The sequence below is a fragment of the Plecotus auritus genome, assembly GCF_963455305.1.
Source record: "Plecotus auritus genome assembly, chromosome: 7".
Taxonomy (NCBI): Eukaryota; Metazoa; Chordata; class Mammalia; order Chiroptera; family Vespertilionidae; genus Plecotus; species Plecotus auritus.
The window spans coordinates 69,315,613-69,335,879 of record NC_137774.1 but is presented as its reverse complement, the minus strand read 5'-3'; the positions used below and the strand labels follow the sequence as shown (position 1 = coordinate 69,335,879).

Below are 20,267 nucleotides of genomic sequence, written 5' to 3'. Positions count from 1 at the left end.
CTAGTATATTTTTAAAAAGTCCAGACTCAGCCACCTGGATTCTCCCAGCATCTGCCCCAGCCCACCTCTCCAACTAGTGGGACACAGTGATAGTGGTCTGTCTGACAGACCTTCCCCAAACCTTGGAAAAATCACTCACAATTACCAGCAACACCATGTAACCATAGCAACCCTGGCTTCTTCTGGGGGTAAAGGGCAGAGTAAAGCAAGGCATTAATCAAAGGTCTCTAGTAGACCCAGAAAGTGGTTTGAAATGTGATAAAATAAAAACCTCAAAATGAGTCCCCTGCTCTGGCCTGACAGGTGACAATCTCACCAGAGAGTCCTAACTGCTCAGCGTGTCACTCTACTAACAATCTAAAGGCGCCTCCTGTCAAGGGTCTCAAGTATGTGACACTCAGAGTAGACACCTATCGACTGTGTGCTGGAGCCAAGAGCCCCCCAAAGCCCACCAACCACAGTGCCCCCCACAGTGTACACAGGGCTGCAGAGTGAGTCCTTACCTGCCCTTCTAGCCATTTCCTATATAAACAGCCAGGGAACCACTAAGTGAAGCAGAACTTAAGACTGCACAGAGGAGTAGGCATAACATCAAGTTCCATCTCAGCTCTCTTGTGAAAACCACTTGCCTCAAAGGTAACAAAGTCCTCGAACTCATCAGGGCAGGCCTGCGGCTCCTCGTCCTGGGCAGGTACAATGCTGCACAGCTGGCCATCCGAATCTGCGGGAGAGAAGACCCAGACTTAGCAGGAAACCCAGACCACCCAGAGAGGTCAAGGGGAAAATTACGTGAATGGCCAATGGAGCCTGGACTGGCTATGAGAAACCTGGGAGGAAGAAAGGTTAGGATAGGAAAGCAGGTCTCTGACTGAAACAACACTTTGTGCCAGAGTTCTTAGGCAGCAGTGTAGAGGCCAAATGGTAATTACTTCTTAAAAGAGCTGGACAACATTGTAAAAGAGAAAGAGCATGATACTAGCTCTGTGACACCGTTCACGGCTTTAAAAAGTATTAGATGCCAAAAAAAAAGTATTAGATGCCAGATTTAATTTTTTAAAAAATTGTACATATTTGGGGAGGAGTGAGTATAATGAAATATTACCAAAACTAGAGGCCTGGTGCACGAAATTCGTGCATGGGGGGGGGGGGTCCCCTCAGCCCAGCCTGCACCCTCTCCAATCCGGGACCCCTTGGGGGATGTCCAACTGCCAGTTTAGGCCTGAAACCGGCAGTCGGACATCCCTTTCACAATCCAGGACCACTGGCTCTTAACTGCTCACCTGCCTGCCTGATTACTCCTAACTGCCCCCCCCCCACCGGCCTAGTCAGCTCTTACTACCCCCCCTGCCGGCCTGGTCGTTCCCAACTGCCCCCCACTGCCAGCCTGGTCGCCCCACGCAGCCTGCTGCTCGGTCGTTTGGTCGCCCCTCACTAACCCTCCTGCTGGCCTGGTTGCCCCATGCAGCCTGTTCAGTCGTCCATTCGGTTGCGATGGTCGCTTAGGCTTTTATTATTATAGCTAACACCTTGTCCTCAGTGCTGGACTCACAGGCAGTTTTTATTTTCTTCTTTTTTTGCTTAACTTTATCTTCTACAATATTTGTTCTATTTTATAAGTAGAGGCCTGGTGCACAGATTCATGCACATTGAAAGGAAATTAATTAGAGGGTGGCCAGCGGGGTGGGACTGGGCAAGACGGGCCGAACATGCCCTGGAGCCAACCTCCTGCAGTTCGTCCCTGGCTGGCCATACCTGGGGCAACGTCTGCGAAGTGAGCGGGGTCCCTCCAGCAGGTGGGGTCCCTTGGCCTGGCCTGCAGGTATCAGGCTGAAACAAGCAGTCCAACAACCCCCAAGGGGTCCCGGAGTGCACGAAAATCATGAATGGAGGGGGTCTTTTCAGAGGGCACTCTGCAAAGTTGCTGTCGCTCGGCAGCTCCTGTGTTGAGCGTCTGCCCCCAGTGGTCAATGTGCATCATAGCTACCAGTTGGTTGGCCGGTCACTTAGGCTTTTATATACACTGAGTAGCCAGATTATTATGACCACCCCATCAGTACTTCGTTGGCCATCTTTTGTCTTCAATGCTGCGGCAATTCTTCTTAGCACTGACTCCACGAGATGTTGAAAGGTGATGCGAGGAATCTGACACCATGCCTGATGAATAGCACTGTCCAGTTCTGTGAGATTTGATGGTTGTGGAACCAGCTGCCTGATGGCTCTTTTAACTTCGTCCCACAAATGCTCAATTGGATTGAGATCTGGTGATTGTGGGGGCCACCTAAGCAAGGTAAAGTCTCCCTCATGTTCTTGAAACCACTCCTGCACAATACAAGCACCATGGCATGGTGCATTGTCTTGTTGGAAGAAGCCATCTCCATTGGGATACGCCATCAACATGATAGGATGAACTTGATCAGCAACAATACTTAGGTATGTTGTGCTATTCAGACGTTGTTCCACACGAATTAAAGGGCCCAAATCATGCCAGGAAAACATGCCCCAAACCATAACACTGCCCCCACCAGCTTGAAGCGTTGTACTCATGCATGTGGGGTGCATGCTTTCATGCTGTTTCCCCCAAATTCTCACTCTGCCATCTGCATGATGCAACTGGAAACGTGATTCATTGGACCACATGACTTTTTTCCAATGCTCGACTGTCCAATCCTTGTGTTCCTGTGAGAATTGGAGACGTTTTATCTTGGTAACTGCAGACAGCAAAGGTGTTCGAACAGGCCTTCGGCTTCCATATCCCATATGATGCAGTGTACAGCTAATGTGCCTACAAACGTCAGGTGGTCATAATAATCTGGCCACTCAGTATGTATCGATAAGAAAAAGTTAAAAAGAAAAGCAATCTTTTCATGATGGACAGGCTATAATTCTGACATCAGTAATAGAAACATCACTTTTCAAACAACCAATTCCCACAAAGAAAAGGTACTGGCTTCCACAGTCTCCTGACCCTGTTCAGGCCTAACACTTTCCAAAGAGTGTGCAAGCTATGGAATTATGTTTCCTGATGTTGCCTCACTACTGTATTCTGTCATATCATAATAAATATTTATTTGTTTTTTATCCTTCGTCCTGACACAGAGCTCCTAAAACTCTGGGAACTTCCTTGAGATGGGATGGAAAGAGCATCCATTGTTATTCATTAACAAGCCCCTTTCTGCCTTACCTGGGTTTAAACTAATGAGGGTGACTCTTGGAGGATGGGGATTGGTTAGGGAACCGACCTTGTGATTAGAGGGCTGGAACTTTCAGTTCCACCCCGACTTCTCAAAATGAGGGAGTTCAGAGAGCTGGGTTAGTAAACACATCATATGGGGAGAATAGTGCATCCCAAACTCCACAGGGACAGAAGCCCCTACATTGTGGACCCTCCAGACCTGCCCTATATACCTCTTCATCTGGCTGTTCATTGTAACCTTTATAATAAACTGGTGACAGAACTAAAGTGTTTCCCTGGGTTCTACGAGCCATTATAGCACATTATCAAACCTGAGGAAGGAGCTGTGTCAAACAGAAGTGTGGGTAACCTGGGCACCTGTGGGGTCTGTGCTAACTCTGGGCAGTTGACGTCAGAACGAATTAAATTGTAGGGCACCTAGGTGGGGTCTGCAGAGAATTAGAGAATTGCTTGGTGAGGAAAACCCACACATTGGATGTCAAAGTGTGAGCATAAAACAGATCACAATAGTACCTATTTAAAATGTATCAGTTACTTATTCAATATATTTCACATAATCTAACATAACATCAGTTACTTATTTAAAAAGGAGAGTGGAGTCTTTGAAGGTCAAATGGAAGAGCAAACCTCCTGGACACTTTGAAATGGTCATCACCAGCTTCCTTGGCTAGAGGACATTTTTCTTTGGCAACTGGACCATGTGGGAAAAACGCTGCCCTCCACATCCCCCAGCCAGGTTCTGAAGGGTCAGTGGTGTGAAGTCACTATGACAGCCAGTATAATTGGGAAAGGGAGAATGAATGTTGAAGGACCCTTACCACAGAGCAATAGCTGGACACATGGCTACTCCGTCCAGTTTCTAAAGAGCTCTCTCAATTTAAATGATACTTTCCCTCAACAATTATGAAAATTCAAGCATTTATGCATTTAGTAATTATGAGATGTCTTTGCCAATTCAATACTGCTTTGCAGTAGTAAGTAAGGCCCTTAAACCAAAATCCCTTATGTGGCTGCTGTTTTGTATTGTTTTCCCTGGGAGTGAGGGCTCAGACTATGGTAGAGTGAAAGAGACTCAGAGCATGTCAGGCTGACAGCCTTGGAGTCTCCTGCACTAGAGGTTTGGGTATTTGGTGCATGTGAATTACAGCAAACTATATGTGCTCTTTTTTTTTTTATTACTGATTTGAGAGAGGAAGGGAGAGGGAGAGAGAAATAGAAACATCAATGATGAGAGAGAATCATTGATTGGCTGCCTCTGGCAAGTCCCCTAAGGGGGATCAAGCCCTCAACCTGGGCATGTGCCCTTGATTGGAATCAAACCCAGGACCCTTCAGTCCGCAGGCTGATGCTCTATCCACTGAACCAAACCAGGTAGGGCTACCAGTATACCATATGTGCTCCTTTTGTGTGTTTTTTTTTTAGTTTTTTTTTAAATATATTTTATTGATTTTTTTACAGAGAGGAAGGGAGAGGGATAGAGAGTTAGAAACATCGATGAGAGAGAAACATCGATCAGCTGCCTCCTGCACACTCCCTACTGGGTATGTGCCCGCAACCAAGGTACATGCCCTTGACTGGAATCGAACCTGGGACCCTTGAGTCCACAGGCTGACGCTCTATCCACAGAGCCAAACCGGTCAGGGCTATATGTGCTCCTTTTTTTTTATATATATATTTTAATAATTTATTGATTTTTTGCAGAGAGGAAGGGAGAAGGATAGAGAGCTAGAAACATCGATGAGAGAGAAACATCAGTCAGCTGCCTCCTGCACACCCCCCACTGGGGATGTACCCGCAACCAAGATACATGCCCTTGACCGGAATCGAACCTGGGGCCTTTCAGTCCGCAGACCGACGCTCTATCCACCGAGCCAAACCGGTCAGGGCTATATGTGCTCCTTTTGAAGGGGGAGAGGATTGCTGTGGACAGAAGTTTTTGGTTACTGTGACAGGAAGTGAAGGAGGACCATTAACCCAGTAGTCACACATCTGTAATAAAAGGGTAATATGCTAATTAGACTGGGCATCCTTCCGGGCGTCATTCTGGACGAAGCCAGGGCCGGAGGGAACAGCCCAGGTCCCAGGTGCCTGCTGGCGGCCAGAGGAGGGAAGCCTGGGTCCCGAGAGCCAGAGGGAAGATGGTGCCGGCAGCCGGGGGAAGGAAGGCCTACTCCTGCACCAATTTTCGTGCATTGGGCCTCTAGTATTTTATAAAAGGCTACACTGTTTGGGGCCTATTTTCCCCCTCTTAAATGTTAACAGTCTTGTTTACACTTCCAAAAACTGAAACACAGAATTCCAACTCTCAAAACATAGCCAATCATTTCAGATATGTAGACATGTGCTCAGATTCCAGTGGTGGGCATATGATCTAGGAGCCACACGGTGAAGAGAAAGATGTGAACAAAGCTGGTGTTTTTCTATTCTTGATGGGAACTAAATAGGACTCTTCTTTCAGTTTTCTTCTACAAAAACTAAAGCAATTTTCAATTAAGTGGAAATTTTTAATGTGCATTTATCTTATTCTTTCAGAGTCAGTTGGGGAGGGGGGGGCGGGGGCAGAGACAAGCCAGAGCAATGGCCTATTTGTAATAATTCCCTCTCTATCTCATTCTATTCCTGAAATAAGGCCTGTGGTTGTGACAGTAACAATCTCCTTGCACTTTCCCTGCAAACTGGGTCAATATATCGTGTCACTTGCTATGGTGCTCCTAGATACAGAATAAAAGTCCGTCAGACAAGACAGGCTGTGAGCAGCCATGATGGCACACTGGAGGGAAGACTCAAAGTGAACTTGAGCTGAAATTCAGTTCGCATAATCATGCTTTCCACTCTTCCAAATGCTATGAAATAACATTTCACAATCATCTTTGACTTACTTTGATCCTAATTTTATTTTCACTCTCCCTTCCTAACAAAAATTAAATGATGAAGTCAAATTACAAAAAAATTTGCAAATTACCAAAAAAACCCACAGCCCTGAGCAAGACCAGCAGTATATCCGATGCACAGGGTGGGGTGTTCCCCATGCCCACACCAGCTGCAGTCCCCTGGAGGCCCAGCCACTCATGCCCACTCCAAGACATGCTGGTGTTGAGCCAAGGGGCCTCTCAACAGCACTTCCAAGACAAGAAGGGCAAGTCCTCCCACAGTGCCCACAGCCCAGTCATGCCCCCACCTTGTGATCCTGGTTACCCAAATCAGCCACAGTGACCTCCCTTCAGCTCCCAAATGCGGAGGGCACACTCCCTTCGTGTCCCCCACCTGGACCCTGCTACCCCTTCCCAGACTTTCTCAGGGAGTATTCCACGGACCACCTCTGGCATCACCCTCCTCCTGAGTTCCTGTTAGCTCTCCTAGCTATACCGCCTCAACGTGTATGGGCTGTCCTCCATAAGAATGCTGGCTCTCAAGGGGAGGGGACTCTACTTCCCAGAGTCTGGAACAATCCAGCTCAACAGTGTCCACACCCACAGACCTTACAGGTTAAGCTGTGCCCTCCCTTAGCTACTGCCCCTCCATCCAGCCCGATTCAAGCTCTCATCACTAAAACCTCCCTTCAGCCCACCCAATCGAGGACCCTGACCCATCTGCTAGCAGGCCAACCCTATCCAAAGCCTCCGACCTTTCTGCCTCCTTAACCACACACCCAAGCAGCAGACTGACCCCCATATTCCAGAGTCCACCACCTCACTTCAGTAGCAGAGGTGTGTTCTACACAGGCTAAACTCAGGGTCGGGGGGACACCACCTACAATGCACCTCCCAATATAGTTTCATGTTGAGACCAAGCCTCGCCTTCTGGGGATGCTTCTATTTCAGAATGTTCTTGCCATTGGAAAAACACAGCACCATTTCCTAAAGATATCCATAACTCCAGGACTGGCTGGGGGGGGTTATTTTTAATTAAATCGAAGTGGAAATATTACCAATAAGAATGTAAAAACAGAGACTCAAACAATCCCAGTGGGGTTCAGTGGTGTGTGTTGGCTGGACAGAGGCAGGACTTTCCCAAGGTAAACTGATTTTGTGGGACTTAGAATAGCAGGAGAGTGCTCCCCAATACAGAAGAAGGTGCAGCTGCAGTTAGCCAGTTGCCTAGGGAATGGGGACAGATCAGGTGGAACAGGCCATGTAAGCCAGGAGAGGTTAAAATGGGAGAGCAGACTAGAGAGACTTCTGGATGTAGACAGAAGAGCCCTAGCCAGCTCCTCTGAGGCAGAGACACAGAAGTCCTATCTTGTGCTTCTCTCTGCCAGCCCCTGGGGAGGACAGAGAGTGCCTCAGCTTCAGTGGGAATATCCCAGGCAAAGGCAAGGAAGAGGGTGGAGGGGTGGGGTGCGCAGGGAGAGGTCATACCTCAGCGAATCAGGGTGATGGTTAACCATTAAGGAAAGATCAGGATTCAAGGAAACAGGCCATTCTCAGGTGACCATTTTCTCTCACTAGATTGATTTATATTTACACGTGCCTGAAGTCACTGAACTTCAAGACACATGCAACCCACGAGACAACCAAGAGGGTCAGCAGCCAGCAACCTGTTCTGCCTGACAGATAATCAGCTCCTGCAGAGACAACTCCTGGCTCTCAGTGGGCAGGTCAATGGCCTGAGAATTTTATTACAGTGGACTAGTTGTGCCTGCCTGGATCAAGTTTTCAGGAAGTATATGCTGATTCCCCAGTTACAACCCCCCAGGAACTCCTGCAGCGGAGACTGCTCCATTTCACACTAACCGTGATGCAAAAGAACAGAGAGCAGCCACCAGCCTGAACTTTGACTAGAGAGAGCCTCAGAGTTTGACCACACAGATGGCCCAGGCTCCATCTCTCACTGACCACTACCCATACCCATGGACCCAGCTGCCACTGCTGCTCCCAGCCTTGACACTTGAGAGGAATCTGGGCTCCTCAACCACCTGAATCCAAGGAAGCCCAGTCTCAACCCTCGGCTGGAAGGTGCAGAGACTACAAGGGGCGTGTCCAAGGCCCAGACCCCCTTCGATTTGTGTCCCAGGGAACACACTGATGTCATCATCCCTTGTGCTAAGGTTGTGCAAGTCAGCCCCCACCCCCACCTGCCACACTGACAGCAGCAGCACCTCCCACGTTGTTCCCTCCTCATTTAGTGCTCTGTACGCACAAGGTCCCTGGCTGCTTGTTCACCATGGGTCTCTGGGCTGTGCCGGTGTTCATATTTGTGTGGACTAACTAGGTGAAAGAAGTAGTAACACACAGGGCTCCATATACAGAATGCTACTCAAAGCCATCTGGGATTTGGTGTTTTAGGAAACCCAGGCCCTATGTGACACTGTTGGGCAATAATTTTGGGGATGTAACAGAGAAGACAGGTGAGACTCTATCAACAACTGCTAATAAGACCTCGGGTTCAAAGGTACCCCCCCTTGACTGAACCACCATGATGACCATGGGCTCTGCCGAGTCTCTTTATGCCCCTCTTCCTCTTACAAGGTGCAAGAAGGAGGGAGACAGCCTGTGACTTCCCAATACTGCACTCCTGACACCACCTGGCCAAATATGGGGAATGAGAAGGAAAGGTCTACTCAGAACTTCAGAGTTTCATTAGAAGAGGAAAGTGCTTGGACAACTGGTAAGAGAGTAAAATGGTACAACTACTTAGAAGAACATCTGGCAGTTTTACACGAAACTAAACTCACATGCACATGACCAGCCACCCCATTGTCACGTACAGGCCCCCAACACATGAAAACATGTATCTACACAGACCTGCCAACGTATTTCACTAGAAGCTTTATATATAACCCCCAACTGGAACCATCCTAGCCCCAAACAAGTATCCACCCATGAGGGACAAGCATATGATGGAGCACTACTCCATAATAGAAAAACAGACTCCTGATACAACACAATGAATCTCAAAAACATCACGCACGGGGAGAAGCCAGATGAAAGAGCAGATATGGATGATCATATTTACATGAAGTCCATGAGAGGCAAAACTAATCTATGGTGACAAAAATCAGCAAAGAAGGTACCAATGAGAGGGAGATTACTGAAAGGCCATGAGGGAACTGCCTGTGGTAATGTTAGTAACTCTTGGCAGAGATTTGCATTACCAGACACAAAAACTTGTCAAAATTCACAGAATGGCACACTTAAGGTTTCACTGTAGGTAAATTTTTACTCTAAAAAGACTGCAAACAACTACTGAACTCTGGGTAATGGCTGATAGCATGCTGAAAAGTTTAGGCTGAAGTGTATGGAAGTATACTGATTTGAAATGCAGCCCATTAGAAAAAAGAGAAAATAGATAGGAAGATGGATGGATAAAGCAGATATGGTAAAATGTTGCCTGCGGAATACAGATAAGAGATATATGTGCACTGTGTAAGTCTTTAATATTTTTGTATGTGTCAGTTTCCATTAAAAACTCTTTGGGGAAAGTGGCAGTAGCTTTTAACATTATGGATTAGTAGTGGAGTCAGTCAATTCTGGAAGACAGGGTGTGTGAAGAGCAAATAACAAAAAAGGAGAGAGAGCATCCTTAAACCTGGGGCATTTTTAGGGACTTCAAAGAAAAGGGAAGACATTAAGCTCAGCAAAAGGAGTCTGAGGAGTAAGGGTCATTAAGGGGTGGCTGAGCAAGAGGGAAGGACAGTGGTGGAGTTGAGGAAGGGGTGAGGCGATGGAAGCACAGGGCAGGGGATAACTGACCTCCATTTCTGATCGCTGTAATCCCTTGGTAGAAGTCTTCAAAACTGATCACGCCGAGCCCACTGGGATCCAAGTATTTTGTTAAGTCCTTCACCTGCAATTGCCAAGTAAGAATATGTTACCCAAGCCTTTACAAAATTGGAAGGGGTATATCATGCACTTGACCTTTTCACCATATTTAGAGAAGCAGCCTACTTGTAAGGTGCCATGCTGAAAATAAGAGCTACTGGTTCCTCTGATCCAAAAGCCACCAACAGCTCCAGACAGAAAACAGGCGGTACCCTAAGAAGGTGCCAATGACACCTGGGACAATGAGTCATGGAATAAGATCCTGCTTTCAAAAGTCAAGAGCCATGCTTCCTGAGTGAAAAGATAATCCAGTGCTAACATTTTAGTATTATTCTAGCCATTATCTAGATTACTACACATAGCATAGACCCACCCATCCTTTCCAACAGCTGTGCAGAGTTCTTAGGAAAGACAACGTAGGCAAGTAGATCTAAAAATCATAAATATTAAGTCGAATAATTCACACATGAATGTTATAGAAAATGAAACTTTGAAAAAAGACATATATTTCCAAGCATAAAATGGATTTCATCAAAATGTTAAAGTTTTGCACCTCAAAAGACATCATTAGTAAAACTAAAAGATAAGACACAGACTGGGAGAACATATTTATAAATCATACTAGAGGCCCGGTGCATGAAAACTCATGTTCTGGGGGGAAGAGGGTCCCTCAGCCTGGCCTGCCCCCTCTCACAGTCTGGGAGTTCTCAGGGGCGGGAGGTGACCCAGTGATCAGGGGAAGGTGACACCCCCATCACACCCCTGCTGCTGCCACTGCTGGCAGCGCAAAAGCCTCGGCCGGCCCTGGTTACCTGAGCCTCGGGCGGCCCTGGGCAGCTGGGCAGTCGCCATCCAAGGCTTGCCTGCACCTCAGGCCAGCTGTGGGCGGCTAGGGGGCTGAGGAGACTGGGGGACTCTGGAGGCAGGTGCACAGAGTGGCCGGACCTGGGGGCAGGCCCGGCCTTGCCGTGTGCCTGCTGCCCCGTCAGGGCTGAGGGACTGGGCGCCACAATCTTGTGGCTGTGGGCGCCACCATCTTTGAGCGCAGGGCAGTCAATTAACATATTCCCTCCTTGTTGGCTGTGGGCGCTACCATCTTTGAGGGCAGGGCAGTCAATTAGCATATTCCCTCTTTATTAGATAGGATATCTGATAAAGGACTTGTATCTAAAATGTATAAAGAAATCTCACAATACAACAAGAAGAAAAAAAAAACACAATTTTTAAAAAATAGGTAAAAATTTTAAACAGTTGCCCTGGCCTCATCCCATGCACCAAAATATCATGATTCGATTCCCAGTCAGGGCATATGCCTAGATTGTGGGTTCAATCCCTGGTCAGGTTGCATATGGGAGGCAATCGATCGATGTTTCTCTTTCTCCTCCTCTCCCTTCCTTTCTCTCTCTCTCCATCTCAAAAAAAAAAAATTTAAACAGTTATTTCATCGAAGATATACAAATGGCTTATAAGCACACGAAAAGATGCTCGAGATCATGAGTCCTCAGGGAAATGCACATGAAAACCACAAGCTATCACTCACTAGAACAGCTGTAATCTAAAGTATTGACAATAACAAGGGTTGGTGAAGTTGTCGAAAAATTGGAACCTCATATTGCCAGGAAGAATGTAAAATGGTTTGGCTAATTTGGAAAATCATTTGGCAGTTTCTTGAAAAGTTAAACATAAGCTTAGTATACAACACAGCAATTCCACTCATAGGTATCTACCCAAGAGAAAAAAATAGCGAAAAAAAAAGATGTATATGCAAATATTCATAGCAAGCAGCATTATTCACTATAGCAAAATAGCAAAAGCAACCCAATGTCCATCAACTGAGGAATTGATAACCAAGATGTGATCTATCCAACAGACTATTATTCAGTCATAAAAAGGAATAAAATCCTGATACATACTACAACATGAATGAACCTCAAAAACATTTTGCTAAGTAAAAAAGCCAGACACAAAAGATCACAAATTATATTCTTTCATTTAAAGAAAATTTTCAGAAAAGATAAATCTATAGAGATACAAAGCAGATTAGTGGTTGCCTGGAAATTGTGGGGTGGAAGTGGGATGATTGCTAACAGCATGAGAACTCTTTTTGGCATGTGGGAATGTTGTAAAACTAGGCTGTGACGATGACTGCATAACTTTATAAATTTACTAAAATTCATTGATTTGCACACTTACAGTGGGTAAATTTTATGGAACCTAGATTATACTTAAACAAGCTCTTAAAAACCAATGAATAGTCCGGCCGCCTTGGCTCAGTGGTTGAGCCTCGACCTATAAACCAAGAGGATATGGTTCGATTCCCAGTCAGGGCATATGCCCAGGTTGTGGGCTCAATCCCCAGTGTGGGGAGGGCAGGAAGCAGCTGATCAATGATTCTCTTTCATCACTGATGTTTCTAACTCACCCTCTCCCTCGCTGAAATTTAAAAAAATATATTTAAAAAAACTATATTTAAGAAAACTTCCCTAAAAAAATTAACTACATATTGAAAGACTAAGAAAATCAACTCCCAACCCCAAAAGACCTACTCTAATCTGGTAATTTTTTTGGACTTTGAAGGAAAAAAAAACACCTTTGAATAGCTATGTAAAAATAAAATTATTTTATAAAAGAAAATTAGATTATCATTGAACTTTTCCATAGCAACACAGGAATATTCTAATTCCATTATTCCAAGTGTTGTTGAGGACTGGGATCCTCCACATCACCATGAGGTATCTATCACAAGTGATGTTTAAAAAAAAAACAACAACCCTTCTAATTGTGTTCAATTAACAGTGAGCACCTGTAGCACCTAGGTTGTGAAATTTAAATTCAATTTCCATTAAAAGGAATCAGGACCCTTGGAGAAATGCCAGGAGATGTGCAAGTTAAGCCTGGAATATCTTGTCATAACTGAAAGCAAAGACTTTATTAGGTCACATTAAAGAACTCAGAACCCAACCTAAACAGAACTTTACAGTAAAAAATGAAACAATATGAGCATTGATGGGAATGATAAATACAGCAGACTGAAATATATCACATTTTAGTCAATTAAAGCATAATTATGGTAAAAAAATAAATAACTAGTCATTAGTGGAGGACACTAGTGAAAGAAAAAGAAAGAACCAAGCAGTTAGCCTGCCTTTCCTATACAAACTGTTAACTCAGGGTAAACAATGGTAGTCATGAGGGGAAGTGTCACTTCAAGAATCATTCCAGCCCTTGTCTGAGTGGCTAGGTTGGTTGGGCATCCTCCCTTGCACCGAAAGGTTGTTGGTTGATTCCCAGTCAGGGCACATGCCTGAGTTGTGGGCTCAATCTCTGGTAGGGTGCGTGCAGGAGACAGTCTATCAATGTTGTGCTCTCACATCAATGTTTCTCTCTTCTCCCTTCCTCTCTCTTTAAAGATCAATAAATTACTCTTTAAAAAAAAAAAGAACCATTCCATCCAATAATCCAAAGAAGGAATGATGAGATTCGAATGTCACCATCCTGCAGTGCTTGATGAAGAAATGGACATAATCAATGACCCTCAGTGCTTCCGAAGGGCACAAAAAGACAGACAATAAGATATCAAGTGCCTCCTGATGGAAGTATGTGACACCACCTAAAAATCAAATCTCAATCCAACTACCAATTTATAGGAAATACAATGATCAAAGCAATGTGTTTCAATAATATCACAGGAATGTAATCAGCAAAACCCAACCCATGTGGACCTTAAAAGAGACAGATTAAATGGCCTGGTCGGTGTGGCTCAGTGGTTGAGCATCAACCTATGAACCAGGAATTCATGGTTCAATTTGGATCAGGGCACATGCCTGGGTTGCAGGTTCAATCCCCAGTAGGGGGCATGAATCGTTCTCATCATTGATGTTTCTATCTCTCCCTCTCCCTTACTCTCTGAAATCAATAAAAATATATTAAAAAAGAGACAGATAAGTGACATGTTATTTTCAAGGAGAAAAAATAAAAAGATGGAGAAAGTAAACCTTTTAAGAGACTTAGGAGACTGGCTGGTATGGAGCGGTAGTTGGGCCCCAACCTATGAACCAGGAGGTCACAGTTCAATCCCCAGTAGGGAATGTGCAGGAGGCAGTCAATAGATTATTCTCTCTCATCACTGATGCTTCTATCTTTCTCTTCCTCTCCCTTGCTCTCTAAAATCAATAAAACTATATTCTAATATATATATATATATATATATATATATATATATATATATATATATATATATATATACTAGAGGCCCAATGCACGAAATTCATGCAAGAGTAGGCCTTCCTTCCCCAGGCTGCTGGCACCGTCTTCCCTCTGGCATCCAGGACCAGGGCTTCCCTCGCAGCCCTGGCTTCATCTGGAAGGTCATCCGGAAGGATGCCCAGTCTAATTAGCATAGTACACTTTTATTATTATAGGTATTTTTAAAATCACATTTATAGGTTAATTAGAAATTTGAATACTGATCCTGGATAATGAATATTGACTGAATATTTGATATTAAGGAACTGTTGTTAATTTATGCACAGTGTTTTTTATATATTTACTAAAATATTTAGGGATACTTTAAAAATCTGGGGGCTGCCCTGGCTGGTTTGGCTCAGTGGATAGAGCATCAGCCCACGGACTAAAGGGTCCCAGGTTCGATTCCGGTCGAGGGCACGTACCTTGGTTGCAGGCTTCATCCCTGGTGCTGGACGGGGTGTGTGCAGAAGGCAACCAATGTCTCTCTCACATTGGTGTTTCACTCTCTGTCTCTTCCCCTCCCTTCCACTCTCTCTAAAATCAATGGGAAAAATATCCTCATGAGAGGATTAACAATCCTATATAATAAAAGTCTAGTATGCTAAGTGTCCAGTCGCCCGTTCAACCAATCAAAGTGTAATATGCTAATGATATGCTAAGGCCGCTCAACTGCTCACAATGACGTGCACTGACAACCAGGGGGCAGATATTCCACCTGGTAGGTTAGCTTACTGCTGAGGTCTGGCTGATCAGGACTGAGAGAGACAGGCCAGACAATCCCTGGAGCCCTTTCGAGGTCCCTCCCCGGCTGGCCAACCTCCCGCATCCCTCATCGGCCCCGATCGTGCACCAGTGGAGTCCCTTGGCCTGGCCTGCACCCTCACTCAATCCAGGACCCCTCGGGGGATGTCGGAGAGCCAGTTTCGGCCTGATCCCACAGGCCAAGCCAAGGGACCCCACTGGTGCATGAATTTGTGCACCTGGCCTCTAGTAAATAAATAAATACAAACCAACCAACCTGGATCTGTTCTAGCCTGTTTTGCTCTGTGGTTAGAGTATCAGCCTGCGGACTGAAGGGTCTTGGGTTCCATTCCAGTCAAGGGCACATACCTCAGTTGCAGGCTTGATCCCTAGCCCCAGTTGGGGCATGTGCAGGAGGCAAACAACTGATGTTTCTCTTTCAAATCCATGTTTCTCTCTCTGTCTCTCTCTAAAAAACAAACAAACCTGGGGGTCAGGTACATATGGCTACATATACATAACCAAATGGCCACGACTGACAGCTACTGAAGCTGGGCATGGCATACTGGGGAAGCATTACACTATTCTCTCTACTTTTGTATAGAATTAAACTTTTCCATAATGAAAACTTTTTTTGTTTTATTAATCCTCACCTGAGGGTATTTTTTTCCATTGATTTTAGACATGGTGAAAGGGAAGGAGGGAGGGGGTTACAGAGAAAGAGAAACATCAATGTGAGAGACACATCAATTGGCTGCCTTCCGCACAAGCCCCACACCTGGGTCGGGGATCAAACCTGCAACCCATGTATGTGCCCTTGACTAGGAATCAAACCTATGACCCTTCAGTGAGTGGAACAACACTATAACCACTGAGAAACACTGGCCAGGGCTCATAATGAAAACTTTAAAGAGAAAGAAAGAAAATAAGAGAGAAAAAGAGCAAGAAAGGAAAAAGACAGTGGGGAGGGAGAGGGAAAAAAGGATGAGTTGATTAGCCAGGGAGAGGTGACCTTTGACCACAAAGGGAGGGAAGGACAATACATTAAACAAGAAAGGTAAGGAGGGTTTCAGCATGTGAATACTTAGGACTAGGGTGTAGGCAGGGTGTTTCAAAGGTAGAGATTCAAAGCTAAAGCTATGATGGGCATGAGCCCTGGCTGAGACCAAACCCAAAATCCACACCACCCACAAATATCTCTCAGGGTGTCCTTGGCACTGGGCAGGCTGGCAGATGCTGCAACATACAGCCCTTTCTACATCATTTGTTGACGACATGCGACATAAAGTCATACTGGAACTGGACCAGCTCAAAATGACTGACTCTAACAATCCAGGCTTCTTTTTTTTTTTCCCCCTGCCAGAGTCAGCACATCCGGAGTGCAATGGATAAAGCCTTGCCATGGGAAAACCACCTTCGTGATCATGGTATCTCCCCTGCCAGGTAAGTATACAATCCAGAATCCTTGAGCCAGAAATCGCATCTCCCTTTTCTCCCTTTACAACAGGAAGAGATGGCAGCCCCCATCCCTCCATCTCAGGGCCCTGGGTGTTTGAGACACTGGGCTCAGAAGTTTCCTCATCAGCTGATTTCCTGAAATAGCTGAATGACTCCCTCCTTATCTCACAAAAGCCTTCATTCCTAAAGCACATGATGTCTAGTGAGAATCTTGCTGGGTATTTAACCTGGAATCCACACTGGCCAATCTGTCCTTAAGATTCCTAAGAATTTCAACAGTGAAGCTACTAATTGGACACAAAGTACCAAGTCATTCATCCTGAAACATTAACCCAATGCTTTATAAACAAACTAGAGGCCTGGTGCACAAATTCGTGCACAGGTGGGACCCAGCCTGCCCACCCCAATTGGGGCCAATAGGGGCCGGGCCCACTTCGGGGAGGGGATGTGGGAGGTTGGCCACCAGCCCCGCCCTGATCGGGGTGGGGGTGGGCCGATCGGGCCGCAATTTGAGTCAAAGAAACCGGCTGTTCTGGTTGTTCCAGTTGTTCTGGTGTTCGGTCACTTGGCTTTTATATATAGAAATAATTAACTGAGAGTTGGTCCTTTTATATGTTACCATGTTAGAATGAGCAAAGATGAATCAAAGTATACATTTTTTAAAGTCCACTTTAAGTATGTTTTCTTTGGAGAATAAATCAACAATGATTTGGAGGTGGTTCTAATGATCTAAGTCCAAAGTTCTCCATTCACAGGCTTTCAGAAAAACACACAATAAGATTGAAATATAATAACCTGACCTTTCTTGGAAAATCAGCAGAACCACAATACCAAGCCAGGAGATGTACACCAGAGCAGTCTAAGTGAGCCAGCACTCCTCCCTCAAATGGACTCAGCAAGTTGCAGAAAGGCCATGGGAGAAGAACCCACTCTGCAACCAGCTACAAGGGGAAGGAGCTGGCTCCCATAGGATTATTTTAATATGAGAAGTTTACTAACAAATTGTATTGTTTCTGCTTCAGATGTGGAGACATAATCTGCAAGAGAAGAAAGCAGAACAAGCTCTCTAACTACAGTTAATTCCAACAACAGAAGTACGGCTCACAAAAATCACACTGAAAGCACAGCACTTTACAGGGGAAAACTACCCCCATTTCTGCACCTTGTTGTGACTTGAATTATAACATTTTCAAAAAAAGCTCATCTTATCAAAAGCCATGGTGATACTATTAAGTACTTCAACCTTTCTAACATATAGAACACTCCAGCCAAAGAAAGTAGAATATATACTCCTTTCCAGGAAGTGCTTGTGGAACTTTTATCAAGACATATATATTCTGGACCACAAAACAAGTTTCATTAGATTTTTAAAATTTCAAGTCAATATTAGCCATTAGGGAAATGCAAATTAAAATGACAATAAGGTACATACACATTTACTTGGATAGCTAAAATTAAAAAGATGGGCCATACTGTGTACACCAAGTGTTTGGAAGCATGTGGAAGAACAGGAATTCTATACACTGATACTGTGAATGTCAAATTACAGAACCACTCTGGAAAACTATTTAGAAATTCCTTAAAGGGTTAACCATATATCTACCATAAGATCCAATCATTTCACTCTTAGGTATTCACCCAAGAGAAATGAAAGCATGTGTCCCATTTGTGACCTGTTTCTTTGTCTCCACATTTTGGCTGCTTCCCTATGTTTGTTTCTATGTACTAGGCATAACTGCTATGTCTCCCAGACTTGGTAGAGTGGCCTTGTGTTATAGTAGGTGACCTGTAGGGCCCAGCGGTGCCTTACAACAGAGATGGGTGCTCCAAGTGCATCCGCATGGGCTGTGTGAACTGCCCTGTTGTAGTTGAGCCTTGATTGCTGTTGATGTTACTGAAAGGGATTGATCCCCAGGCTGACTGGCTGTTGAGGACCAGCTAAGACAGAGGAGATGCTATGCAGGAGCTGAATCTCCAGGACAGGACTTGCTTCAATGGATTCTGGTGCTTGCCAAGTCCACCCCTTGAGTGTGTTGCTCGTGGAGGTGGTAGAATTGTAATCTGGCATCGTCTGAAGCTCTCCACATGGTAGGTGTACTGGCTCTGGAGCCTCCCTGGCAGTGTAAAGGTCAGCCACCTCCTGTGCTCTGCCTGAGGATTCCCGGCAGGAGCTACCGAGTGATCTGTAGATGGCTGCTACTTGTGCTGGACTTGGAGGTGCCCAGGAGAGACCAAGATGCAAACCAAGGCCAGCTGGCACTAGTGCCAGGCCTGGGGCCACTTAGCAATAGGTATGGGGAGAGACAGAGAGAGAGAAACACCACTGTGAGAGAGATACATCAATTCGTTGCCTACCGCACACGCCGCAATCAGCCCAGGGATTGAACCTGCAACCAAGGTATGTACCCTTGACCAGAATCAAACCTGCAATCCTTCAATCCACGGGCCTATGCTCTAACCACCGAGCCAAACCATTTAGGGCAAAGCATTAACTTTTTAAAAAATTGGCCAGCTGTGTGGATACAAAATGAAGGCTCATTTTCTCCCTAAACACCTTACGCCCTCTGGAATTACTGGGTCCTGCTGGGGAAAATAAAGTCATATATCCAATGTTTACTTTTTGCTCAATTTAAAAGGCAAGGTGTGTTTACTTCTAAACTTATATTTGAAAATAAAACAATAACATTAAGAGTTTTCCAACATTACATGTGCTCATTTGGAACTCAGTTTTTCTGCCTGAAGTATAAGAACAACTTCCTACATCACCTGTGATAAACTGACTAACCACCCTTATTTAGGAGGTGGAGCTTATAAAATTCTAGAATAAAAGTATCATGCTGGTCTTATAAGGAAAAGGTCATCACATATGTCCCCCAAGAGGCATGTATACCATTCAGGAATACATTTTTGTCTTTCAGAAATATGTATTGCAATGTTACCAGCTGTAACTTCCATCACTGGAAGGAGCCTGCTCAGCATCCAGGTATAGCAGTGCTTGGCTAACTCTTCTTGATATTCCTCAGACAGGGACGTGGGTTGCCTCTAACACCAGAAGCTGCTTTCTCCCTACATCTGTCACCACTGGGATTCTGGCAGATTGCTGCTCTCCAACAAGTCCAACGCCCACTCTGAAGATGTCGGTGGAGGAGTGGGGTGGGCTGCAGAGAGACCAGGCTCTAGGGCAGTTCTGATTCTCCATGTTAGTTCTGTTAACATCGTTATGGACGTATAATTCATTTACCATGTAATTCATCTGTTTAAAGCAAGCATGTCAAACTTGCAGCTGGCAGGCTGTGAGTTTGACATGCTTGATTTAAAGAGTACAATTCAGTGGTTTTTAGTATATTCAGAGAGCTATTCCATGTTATTTTAAATACAATAAAACCTTAAAATGTACATGAGAAACCTCAGAAAAATAGTCAACTGGACACATTCAAGCTTCATGTAAACATGCTAAAGAAATGAAACAATTTACAGAAGTTACCAAAGAACACATACATTCAACATTCATGTAACCACATTAATCGAAGGAAACAGTGGCACCTCAGGAAGCAGAAACCACTCCTCCTTGTTCCTACATTTCAGGTCTGGTGTTGGGGAGAGCTGGGGTGCCAGAGGAGAGAAGGGGTGCAGCTCTTAGAAAGGGACACTCTTGGCCTGCAGCCCCCTCCAAAAGCCTATAAAAATATCCCCTCCATGGCTTTTCTCTGGAATACTAACCAACTGAATAAAGGATGATGCAGCTTACAGAACTCCACTCCAGGCTGTGTGAGGGCAGCTTCCTCTAGCCCAGTGGTCGGCAAACTCATTAGTCAACAGAGCCAAATATCAACAGTACAACGATTGAAATTTCTTTTGAGAGCCAA

The 20,267-nt window shown here is 45.0% G+C and overlaps 1 protein-coding gene across 5 annotated transcripts in view; it reads right to left on the bottom strand.

Moving 5' to 3' along the window:
* Positions 1–20,267, bottom strand: part of RAB11FIP3 (RAB11 family interacting protein 3) — a 106,413-nt gene that overhangs the window by 38,350 nt on the left and 47,796 nt on the right. For all 5 annotated transcript variants that reach the window (XM_080677710.1, XM_080677711.1, XM_080677712.1 and 2 more), the window contains exons 2-3: positions 9,886–9,979; positions 630–721 (exon numbers count right to left, since the gene is read on the bottom strand). In XM_080677710.1, the coding sequence (XP_080533836.1) occupies positions 630–721; positions 9,886–9,979 (186 nt within the window). The remainder of the gene's footprint in view (positions 1–629; positions 722–9,885; positions 9,980–20,267) is intronic.